This window comes from Rhea americana, unplaced genomic scaffold (assembly GCF_003343005.1).
Source record: "Rhea americana isolate MKP2758 unplaced genomic scaffold, rheAme1 scaffold_111, whole genome shotgun sequence".
In the NCBI taxonomy this organism is placed as follows: Eukaryota; Metazoa; Chordata; class Aves; order Rheiformes; family Rheidae; genus Rhea; species Rhea americana.
This window is the reverse complement of record NW_028185162.1, coordinates 2,155,664-2,165,926: the sequence shown is the minus strand read 5'-3', so window position 1 is coordinate 2,165,926 and position 10,263 is coordinate 2,155,664. Positions and strand designations below refer to the sequence as shown.

At 67.7% G+C, this 10,263-nt stretch overlaps 1 protein-coding gene across 1 annotated transcript in view; it reads left to right on the top strand.

Moving 5' to 3' along the window:
- The first annotated feature begins 346 nt into the window (after positions 1-346).
- LOC146600935 (ras GTPase-activating protein 4-like) overlaps positions 347-10,263 on the top strand; it is a 12,052-nt gene continuing 2,135 nt past the window's right edge. The window contains exons 1-19 of the mRNA XM_085314742.1: positions 347-459; positions 4,077-4,133; positions 4,320-4,433; positions 4,788-4,849; positions 5,039-5,168; positions 5,318-5,399; positions 5,963-6,094; positions 6,187-6,278; positions 6,708-6,825; positions 6,956-7,109; positions 7,210-7,274; positions 7,671-7,783; positions 7,893-8,085; positions 8,680-8,817; positions 9,062-9,206; positions 9,283-9,452; positions 9,711-9,848; positions 9,926-10,061; positions 10,148-10,259. Coding sequence (XP_085170868.1) covers positions 395-459; positions 4,077-4,133; positions 4,320-4,433; positions 4,788-4,849; positions 5,039-5,168; positions 5,318-5,399; positions 5,963-6,094; positions 6,187-6,278; positions 6,708-6,825; positions 6,956-7,109; positions 7,210-7,274; positions 7,671-7,783; positions 7,893-8,085; positions 8,680-8,817; positions 9,062-9,206; positions 9,283-9,452; positions 9,711-9,848; positions 9,926-10,061; positions 10,148-10,259 — 2,216 coding nt within the window. The 5' untranslated portion in view covers positions 347-394. The remainder of the gene's footprint in view (positions 460-4,076; positions 4,134-4,319; positions 4,434-4,787; positions 4,850-5,038; positions 5,169-5,317; positions 5,400-5,962; positions 6,095-6,186; positions 6,279-6,707; positions 6,826-6,955; positions 7,110-7,209; positions 7,275-7,670; positions 7,784-7,892; positions 8,086-8,679; positions 8,818-9,061; positions 9,207-9,282; positions 9,453-9,710; positions 9,849-9,925; positions 10,062-10,147; positions 10,260-10,263) is intronic.

The following is a 10,263-nucleotide window of genomic DNA, read 5'->3' as shown; positions in this document are numbered from 1 at the left end:
CCGTGAGGCCCACGGCGGCGCGGGGTGTCCCTGACCCCTGCGAGACCCACGGCGGCGCGGGGCGACCCGTGAGGCCCAGGGCGGCGCAGGGTGTCCCTGACCCCTGCGAGACCCACGGCGGCGCGGGGTGACCCGTGAGGCCCACGGCGGCGCGGGGGTTCCCCCAAGGCCGCGCCCCACGCGAAGCCCCGCCCCCTGCCGGAGTGACTCCGGATCGACCCCGCCCCCTCCCCACCCTGCCCAACCGCCGCCGGGAATGGCCCTGAGGCTCCGCCCCTCGGCCCTCCCCCGCGCGCGGATTGGCGGCCCGCGGCGCCGGCCCGCACATGGGCGCTGGGCGCGGGGCGCGGCGCTGCCAGGGCTGCGGGTTCGGGGCTGCCGCTCGCCGCTCGCCATGGCCCGGCGGAGCTCGCTCTCCATCCGCATCGTGGAGGGCAGGAACCTGCCCGCCAAGGACATGTGAGTCGCCCGCGGGGGTGGCCGAGGCTTCGGGGCTGCCCCCCGAGAGGGCTCCGGGTTCCCCCCCTGCAATTTTTTGGTGCCTTGGGGTGCCCCTCTGCTAGTGTCAGGTGCCTTGGGTGCCCTCTTGCAGTGCCTGATGCCTTGGGGTGCTCTCCTGCCATGCCTGGTGCTTTGGGGTGCCCCCCAGGCAAGCCTTGGGTCCCCCCTTGCTGGTGTCAGGTGCCTTGGGTGCCCCCTTGCAATGTGTGGTCTCTTAGGGTGCTGTCCCTGCTGTGGCTGGTGCTTTGGGGCACCCTAGTGCTGCCTTGGGTTGCCCCCTTCCAGTGTCAGGTGCCTTGTGGTGCCCCCTGGCAATGCCTGGTGCTTTGGGGTGCCTCCTGGCAGTGCCTGTGCTTTAGAGCTCCCCCAGGAGCCCCTGGTGCCCCCATGCTGCCATGGGGCAGGGCTGCCCCCCACCCACCCTGTGCACCCTCTGCCTGCAGCTAGCTTGGAGCTGTGTCCTCGGTGGGGCCTGGAGCCCCCCGGGTGCCAGGGCACGGACACGCAGTGGGGCCCTGGGCGCAGCCGTCCCGCGGCCTCCGAGAGCAGCCGCGGCAGCCCCGGCGCTTCCCGTCCCTCCCGTCGCTTCTCCTTTCYGAGCCCTGGCTCGAAACCAGCCGCCGGGCGCGTGCTTCGGTGCTGTGAGCGTAGCGCCTGCCGCTCTTCCCGTGGGACGGAGGCCCGGTGTCGGGACGGAGCGTGTGGGGGCCGTGCCGCGGAGCCGGCGGGACGCTCCGGAGGGTGCGTCGAGGAGCTGCTCCGAAGCCCCGCTGGGAAATCGCTGGAAAAATTTGCTGGAAAATCAGCAAAAAGCCTCACAGCTGTTGTGGTGGGTGGAAAGAGGATAAACAAGAAAAAAAATCATGCCCCCCCCCTGCCATGTGTCAGACCTGATTTAAATCCTTTGGAGCAACTCCCTGCTGGGAACCTGAGCTGGTGACAGGAGGTGGGATTTCGGGAAGGCTRCGGATGCAAGACCACGCTTTAACTGGAGGTTTCCAAATCTTCAGGCAAGGCAGCCGGGGAAGGGGCAGGGAGCCCCGGCCGGGGCTGGGGAAAGGGAAACCGGAGACCCGGCTGCTTCCTTCACCCGCCGCTGCCTGACCTTGGCCGCGTCTCCTCCCAGCTCGCGGACGGGGATTTGCGACGCCCCTTCGCTCGGCCGTGCCCGGCGTTGGGGGGGTTTCCCCCCTGCGCAGTATTGCCCGGGGGGCCGGGTCCAGCCCAGCCGCCCTGACCTGCCTCCGGGGTCTTTCGTTCCCTGCTGGTTTCCCCGTCGCCGGGCTCGTTCGCAGGTCCGGGACCGCGAGACCCGGCGCCTTCGTGGGTGATCCCCGGCCTTGGGGACCGGCGAGCAAACCCGAGCTGTCAAACACCCGGCCAGTGGTTTCTCCTTTGCCCTTTTCCTGAGCAAATCCTGCCTCTGGCTGTGCTGGGTTTGCACCCACGGGATTCTTGTCTGCAAGCAGATACCTCCCCCGTGGTGGTCCCTGGTGCCAGGAGCGGGTTTCGGCTGCGGCAGCCTTGTGCCGAGGCGCCCGCTTTTCCCCTCCTGCTGCAGTAACGGCACCCGTTTCCGCGGGGTTTAGCCCTGGGGCTGTGAGTTTGGGCCGGGCTGTCCGGGGGCCGGCGCCCGCCCGGGGCTGCTGCACCCCGCTGCAGCGCCGGCACGCTGGCTGCAGCCAAAACGCGCCCGTCGCTCTGCCCGCGCGCTTCCTCCCTTCCTCCCCCCGGCGCAGAAAAGCCGGAGTTTGTTTTTGTTCCTCAAGCGCTTTGGCACCGGGTCCCGGCCCTGCCAYGAAACCATAAAGCTGGCTGTAAACAGGCAGGAGCTGGCTCCGTCTGCTGTCCTCTTCCACGTCACCGCGAGTAGCGGCGAGCGAGCCAAAACCCGCGGGAAATGGAAGAAACCCAGGCAGAAACCCAAAGCGACCTGCTGGGGCTGCTCCCGCTCCCCCTCCTGTGCCCGTCCCCAGGGAGCCTTGAAAAATCCAACCCCCCCCCCCCCCCCGGATCCTTGTAGCAGGAAAGCAAGGAAAGCTGCGTTTATTTTTTCTTTCTTTCTTTCTTTTCCCTTTTTCAGCCTTACTCCCCCCCTTCCCACCCGTTTGCCCCCCGTTACGATGCACCAGCCCTGCCTGGGGGGTGCAGGCAGAGCACAGCCTGTTTTTATGGGGGGGGGGGCAGCAGGGTGCCCGGCGCCTGCCAACCACCTTGCTGGGCGCTTCGGGGGCTGCGACGCCGCAGAGACGTGGGGACCCGGTGCCGGCTGCCGGGCGCCGCTTCCCAGCTTGCGTTTGAACAGGGGATTCGCGTTACCCCTGCGCGAGCCGCGGGCTCCGGCGCGGGCTCGGCGCTGCGGCCCGTGGAGGCGCAGGCGGGTGTTTCCCTTGCTCGCTGCCCACCGGATCGTTGGCACAAAGYGTCTCCGGAGACGTCAGCAGTAGCTTCTGCTTAACGGTGTTTAATCCGCTGCTCTCGTTTAAAAGCTGGCCGGAGCCTGGCTGGCAGGAGCGCCGCCGGCCCCCTTGGCAAGCTCCAGCGCGACGCGGGATTTGTCTGGAAAGCTGCGCCGGGAAGGGATGGGAGGCGAAACGGCCCCGAAAACGTGCCCCCCCCCCCCGCCTTGGGGATGGGGCCGGGGGGGGGGAGGAAGGGCCCTGCTCCTGCTGCGCTCAAAGAGCTCGAGAGCTGCCGGGTTTGGGGTGGTTTTGTTGGCAGTGTTGTTTTGGGGTGGTTTTTTCGTTGTTCTTCCCCGCGATCCGCTGCGCAGCGGTCTGAAGCCGGCTCCGTGAGGGCAGGCGGGCGTCCGTCCAGGCGTCCGTCCGCGCGCCCGTCCGCCCGGGCTCGCTCCAGGCGCGACCYGTCCCGTCCCGACCTTCCTGTTTTCGGGAAGGGAAGTTCCTCCGTGCTCGGGTCTCCCTCGCCCCCGCCGCCTGCCCCGGTTCCTTCCCGTACCTGGAACCCCTCAGCCGCCTCCGGGCGCCCGCGTTAATGAGTAACCCGTCGCTGGAGCCCGCTTCCCGGTGCCCGCATCCTCCTGGCAGCGGCTCGGCYCCCGCCTTCCCTCCCCGCTCACCTGATTTCCCGGGAGCTCGGGCCGGGCCGTAAAACGGAGATTTTCTTGGCGGTGGCTCGCGGGAGGGAGCGCGGCCGGGAGAAGCGGCGCAGCCGGGCGTCCCGGGCGCGGGGTCCCYGGGGGCTGCGAGCGCAGCGCCCGTTTGGGGGAAAAGGGAGGGAATTTGGCCTGTTCCTCGCCTTCCTGGCGGGAGGAGAGAAGCCGCGCTCCGGCTGCCGGCGGGGCGCCGCGGCCGGGCGCCGGCGCTGCCTGGGGACAGCGGCGCGTTCGCCGCTCTCCGGGGGCGATTCTCTGGTGTCTGATAAGGGTTGTGCTTCGCCTCCTAGTCCTCTTCGCGTTAGCGCCTGCCTTCAGCTCCCCGTTTCTCGCGATCCCGCGTGGGCTCGTGGCCGACGGGACTGCTCGGGCGCGCGGGTCTCCCGCCGGCTGCGCCGCCCGCCGGTGCCGGGCCGTCCCGGGTCGGCGGCGCTGACGGTGCCGGGCCGTTGCGTTTCAGCACGGGCAGCAGCGACCCGTACTGCATCGTGAAGATCGACAACGAGGCCATCGTCAGGTGAGCGGCCGTGGCGCCCCGCGGGACGGCTCCGCTCGGTTTCGGGCTAAAAACGCCCGCCCCGGCCCCCAGACTTCCCCTTTTCCCGCTCCGAGTCCCCGCGCGGTTCAAGCCCCCGCTCGGGGGGCGGGCGGTCCGCGGCGCGGGAGCCCCGTCCCCCCGCCGCCGGAGCCGGCYGCCCCGCAGGACTGCCACGGTGTGGAAGACGCTGTCGCCGTTCTGGGGCGAGGAGTACGAAGTGCACCTGCAGCCCGGCTTTCACAGCGTCTCCTTCTACGTCATGGACGAGGACGCGCTCAGGTACGGGCAGAGCGCCGGGGGGCCCGGGGRCCGGGCCGGGCCCTCCAAGCTTTACCGCAGCCCTCGGGGCTGAGCGGGAATGGGTGACTGCAGGGGAAAGCCTGTCCACGGGCAGGCTGCTCAGCCCCATACGAGGCACTGGAGAATCTCCCCGCTTCGCCGGGGCGGGCCGGAGCTGCGCGCGGGCCCCAGGGTGCGAGCAAGCGCAGCGGCTCGGGAAGGGGGTGGCGGCTCCGGGACACCGGGCGCGGGGGCCGTCCCGTCTCCGGCTGCCGCCTCCGAAGCGCTCCGYGGCGCCGGCGCTCGCGGCCGGCCCCTCCGGACCGCCGGGGCTTCCCTGGGTTTGTTTTCCAGCCGCGACGACGTTATCGGGAAAGTCTGCATCACCCGGGACACGCTGGCAGAGCTCCCCAAAGGTAGGAGGGAGCCGGGTGCCGCCGGGCGGGTCGCCCCGAAAGCAGAGATGGGCGATCGCTTCCCCCCCCCCCCAGCACCCCTCTTGCAGCGAGTCTGGGGGCGCTGGGAGGAAACCTGCTAACGACGGGGAGGAGAAGACCCGCGGCGCCGGCACGCGCGGGCCTGACGGCGCCCCGCGCTCCCCGCAGGCTTCAGCGGCTGGCTGAGCCTCAGCGAGGTGGACCCCGACGAGGAGGTGCAGGGCGAGATCCACCTGCGCGTCGAGGTCCTGCGGAGCGAGGCCGGCCGGCGCCTCTGCTGCCAGGTGCTCGAGGCCAGGTGAGCGCGGGCGCCGCTGCGCGCCGGGGCGGCCGGTCCAGCGCGCCGTTTGCGGTTGGCCGGCAAAACGCGCCCAGGGGAGCTGCCGCCTGGGGTCCGAGGAGACCCCGAGGTGCCCCCCCCCCCCGCTTCTCTGCTCTCCTCCGCAGGGATTTGGCCCGGAAAGACCGGAATGGCGCCTCCGACCCCTTCGTCAGGGTGCGCTACAACGGGAAGAYGCAGGAGAGCGCCGTGAGTGCGGGGCTCCCTCCGGCGGGGATGCTTTTCCTTGGGATTTCGGGCGTCGTAAAGACGAGGGGTTGGCACAGCTAAATTTCTAACCGGGCTTCGTGTTAGTAGTCTGAACGGTCTCGAGGGCCGTGGTGGTTGCTTCCAAAAGTCGGGAGACCGACTTGAGAAACAAGCCTGCTGTTTTTTTGTTGTTGTTGTTGTTGTTGTTGTTTTGGGGTTTTTTTGCCTAAAAATACGCCTACTGTGTCTTGAAGCCCCGGAGTGTGAAATTCGGGTCGGTCTGCCTTTCTTCCTAAAGATGTCTTTGAGAGTGTTTTATGTCTCTAACTGTCTTAACAGATTAAAGTGCCTTTAACAGAATTTCTTCACCAGAAAACGCTTCCTTAGGAGCGGAGGGCCACGGTGACCGCCAAACGCGCTGTCCCGGGAGCCGGCCGCCCAGCAAGCCACGGGCCCGGCTGGGTTTAATCTTGCGCCGAAGCCGGGAGCCCCGGGGCCGCGTCAGGCCGCTCCGCGGCGCCGGCCGGGGAGGCTGACGCCGTTACCTTCTGCCGCTGCTGCAGGTGGTGAAGAAATCGTGCTACCCGCGCTGGAACGAGACCTTCGAGTTCGAGGTGCCCGAGGCCGCCGGGGAGCAGCTGTGCGTGGAGGTGTGGGACTGGGACCTGGTGAGCCRCAACGACTTCCTGGGCAAGGTGAGGGCCGGCGCGGGGCCGGGGAGGCGCGGAGGACGGGGGCGGGCGTCCCGCCTTGCCGGCCGCCGGCCCGACCCGTGCTCCCTGCCCAGGTGGTGCTCAGCGTGCCGGGGCTGCAGGCGGTCCGGCGGGAGGAGGGCTGGTTCCGGCTGCAGCCGGACAAATCCAAGCCGAGGGAAGCGGAGTGAGTCTCAGCGGCCGTGCCGAGGGCTGGCGGGCGGTGGGACGCGCCAGGGACGCGAGGTCGCGCTGGCGCYGGGGCCCGGGCAGTGCCGGGAAGGGGATATTGCTGCCAAGCGCCCTTCATCGGAAGGGCGGTTACTGGGAAGTGGCCTGTTCATGGCCAGGTTATTCCCTTCCCTTGGGAAGGGCAATTTCCTCCAAAGGGTAATGCCTGGAAAACGCTCTTTCCTTGGAAGGACAATTCCTAGGAAAGCCCTCTTCTTGAGGGACAATTCCTGGCAAAACCCTTTGCCCAGAGGCTGGGAGCGGGAAGGCTGAGGGTGAGGCAGCTCAGCCTGCCCTCCAAGGACGTGCAGGCCTGGGGGCTGGCACGTTGGGCTGCCTCCTGCTCCGGGAAGTGCCTCTCCATCCTGCACTCGTCCCATCGCAGAGGCACCCTGGGATCCCTGCAGCTGCAGGTGCGGCTGCGGGACGAGACGGTGCTGCCCTCCAGCTGCTACCAGCCCTTGGTCCAGCTGCTGTGCCAAGAGGTGAAGTCGGGGCCCCAGGTGAGCGTTGCCCCGGCCGAGCGTGCGCCGTGCGTCCTGGGCACGTCGGCTCCTCGACGCGYGGTTGTTCACCGAGGCAGGGGTATCTGCTTCCCTAGTGCCGTCATATCTTCACCCCTGTCCCCACCAGGACGGCAAAGTGCACCTGATCACCCTCCTCGACGAGACCACCACAGCCGAGTGCCGGCAGGAGGTGGCCATCAACCTAGTTAGGCTCTTCCTGGGCCAGGGGCTGGTCAAGGAGTTCCTGGACCTGCTCTTCGAGCTGGAGCTGGCGAAGCCGTGTAAGGCTGGGAGCCGGGGCTGGCGCGGGATTGCTGCGGGGCGGGTGACATCTGTCCGTTGCCATCCCCAGCATGGGACCGTCCATCTCATGTTTTGCAGGTGAGCCCAACACTCTCTTCCGGAGTAATTCGCTGGCCTCCAAGTCGATGGAGTCCTTCCTYAAGGTGCCGTGTGCCACCCTGGCAYGGGAATGTGCTCTGCCCTTCCCGCTGTCCCGCCGGGCTGCGCTTTGCCCACAGCGGGATCCTGACGGGAACACTGGGCCAAACCCTGGCATTTGCAGGTCTTCCCAGCTCTTTGGTGTCCCTGCGGGTCAGTGCCCCTGGGAGGGGGGCTGGCTCTGGGCAGGAGGGATGCTCACAGGGATCGCATCCCTGGCTTGCAGCGATGCGTGTTGCTGGGTGCCAGGAGGTGCGTGGAGGCACTAGGTGGTGGGGAAAGGGGTCAAAGAAACCCCAGGCGGCTCTTAGCAGGYGGATTTGGGTTGTCCGTAGCAGGTGCTGCCGGCAGAGCGGCCGCAGCGTGTCCCCAGCACCATCCCCTGTGCTGTCCCTCGCCAGGTGGCCGGGATGCAGTACCTGCATGCCGTCCTCGGGCCCACCATCAACCGCGTGTTCGAGGAGAAGAAGTACGTGGAGCTGGACCCCAGCAAGGTGGAGATCAAAGACGTCGGGTAAGGGGCAGTGCGGCAGTGGGACGCGGACGGAGGGGGAAACGGCGGTCCCCCGCGCCCGTGGGTGCCCCTGCCCGCGGCGGGGGCTGATGGCGGGCTGTGCCGCCAGGTGCTCGGGGCTGCACCGCGTGCAGACGGAGAGCGAGGTGATCGAGCAGAGCTGCCAGCACCTCCAGTCCTACCTGGGCGAGCTCCTGGCCGCCATCGCCACGTCGGCCCGGGCCTGCCCCGCCGTCGTTCGYGCCGCTTTCCGCCAGCTCTTCCGGCGCGTCGGGGAGCGCTTCCCCGAGCCACAGCACCAGGTGGGCATGCGGGGAAAGCCCCTGGGCAGTGACGGATGATCCACGGCCCCGCTCTCCCTCGGAGCGGCGGCTTCCTGGGCTGGGAGCCTCGGCTCGGGCTGCGGCGCCCCAGGGTCCCCTCCGCGGCAGGGAGGTGGGTGCACCCCCCTGGGGTCGGTGCGCGGGGGAAGCAGGGGCACGCAKCGCCGAACTGCAGCTCCCGCGAGGCCCTGTGGCAGTGGCTCAGAATCGCAAAATTTTCTGGCTTCAAATTATTTGCAAATTGGAAGTTCCCTTGGAGATCCCCAGGGGATGGAGGACTGGAGGCATCGCCCCAAATCTTGGATCCTAACTCCTGGGGAAGATGAGTCTCTTCTTTGCAAGAAGAAGCTCTTCTGGTCCTTATCACCACAACTTCACTCCCACCCTGGCTGCAGTTGCATCTCACACAAATACGGGATTCCCTTTCGTGCCATGGAGCCAGCTGCCACAGCCTCCCCCCGCCAAGGCACCGGGGAGGAGCCCAGGGAATAAATCAACACATGCTGTGCCTGGGGGATGTCACCACACATCATGTGTGTCTTGTGCCCTGATGCATGTCCCATGCCCCTGCAGAACGTGAAGTTCATTGCCATCACCAGCTTCCTCTGCCTCCGATTCTTCTCGCCAGCCATCATGACCCCCAAACTCTTCCACCTCCGGGAGAAACACGCTGACTCCCGCACCAGCCGCACGCTGCTTCTCCTGGCCAAGGTGGGATGGGGATGCTGAAAGGGTTCCTGGCACCTGCTGTGGGTCACCTGGGCCCATCTGGGGAGGAGGGAAGGTAGGGCCCTGGTGCTTCTGTCTTCCTGGCCAGGGTGCTGTGTGGACCTCCCAGGGTTTTTCAGGGTGCCTAGCCACCTTCTTGCAGGACCAGCTGGTGAGGAAGGGCCAGGAGACCTGGGCTCCCTCACAGCGCCCGTGGCCCTGACCCCGCTGTCCTTCATGGCTTCAGGCCGTCCAGATCGTGGGGAACATGGAGGTGGCAGCGGGGCGGGCCAAGGAGGCCTGGCTGGCCCCACTGCAGCCCACACTGCAGCACGGTGTCGCCCAGATGAAGGACTTCATCACTGAGCTGGTGGGCATCGAGGAGAAGGAAGGTGAGGAGGAGAGGCCGAGGGGATGGGCGCAGCCCCATGGTGCCTTCCTTGACAGGCACGGGGCTGTTCCCCACAGAGTTGGACCTGCAGAACACCCTCACCCTGCAAACGCTGGTCATCAAGGAGGGCCCGCTTTTCATCCACAAAACCAAGGGCAAGGGACCGCTGCTCTCCTCCTCCTCCAAGAAGCTGCACTTCTCCCTCACTAGTGAGGCCCTCAGTTTTGCCAAGACCCCCAGCTCCAAGGTAAGGGGGAGAGGGGATGTGTTGCAGTGGGGCTGGCGTTGCATGGGGAAAGGTGCTGGCAGAGCCAYGGGCCCTGTCTTTGGGATGTGTGCCACCTCAGGGTGCTGGGCACAGGGCTCTGTATTGCATGGTGGGTCAAGGCTGATGACAGAGACGTGGCAGTGCCCCGTAGCTCCCTCTCCTTGGTGGCTCTCGGGTGTCTCTAGGGGCTGCAGGAAGGGTGCTAAGCCCCACTTTCTCCTCCGTCCCCCATGGCAGAAGAGCGGCTCCATCGCACTGTCCAACATCCGGGCGGCCGAGAAGGTGGAGGAGAAGAGCTTCGGCAGCTCCCACGTGATGCAGGTYGTCTACGTGGACGAGGCAGGGCAGCAGGAGACGGCGTACCTGCAGTGCAAGGTGGGCGCGGGGGACCGGAGCTGCTGCGTGCCCCGTGCCCCCCTCGCTGCCCCGCCCCGTCTCATCCCACCCTGCAGTGTGTCAACGAGCTGAACCAGTGGCTCTCGGCCCTGCGCAAGGCCTGTGCCAACAACCCCGACATGCTCTGCTCCTACCACCCCGGTGTCTTCAGGGGGGACAAGTGGAGCTGCTGTCACCAGAAGGACAAGACCGGTATGGTGTGGTGGTGTGGGGGGGCCGCGGCCTGGCTCCCCGCTGGGGAGCGGTGGGTCCCCAGCGGCGGCGGGTTTGTCCCCTAGGGCTGGGCTGTGACGCCACCCGCCACGGCGTCACCCTGCGGGAGTGGAGCGACCCGCTGGACCCCGACATGGAGGCGCAGCTCCTCTTCCGCCACCTCTGCGGCCTGCGCGAGCCC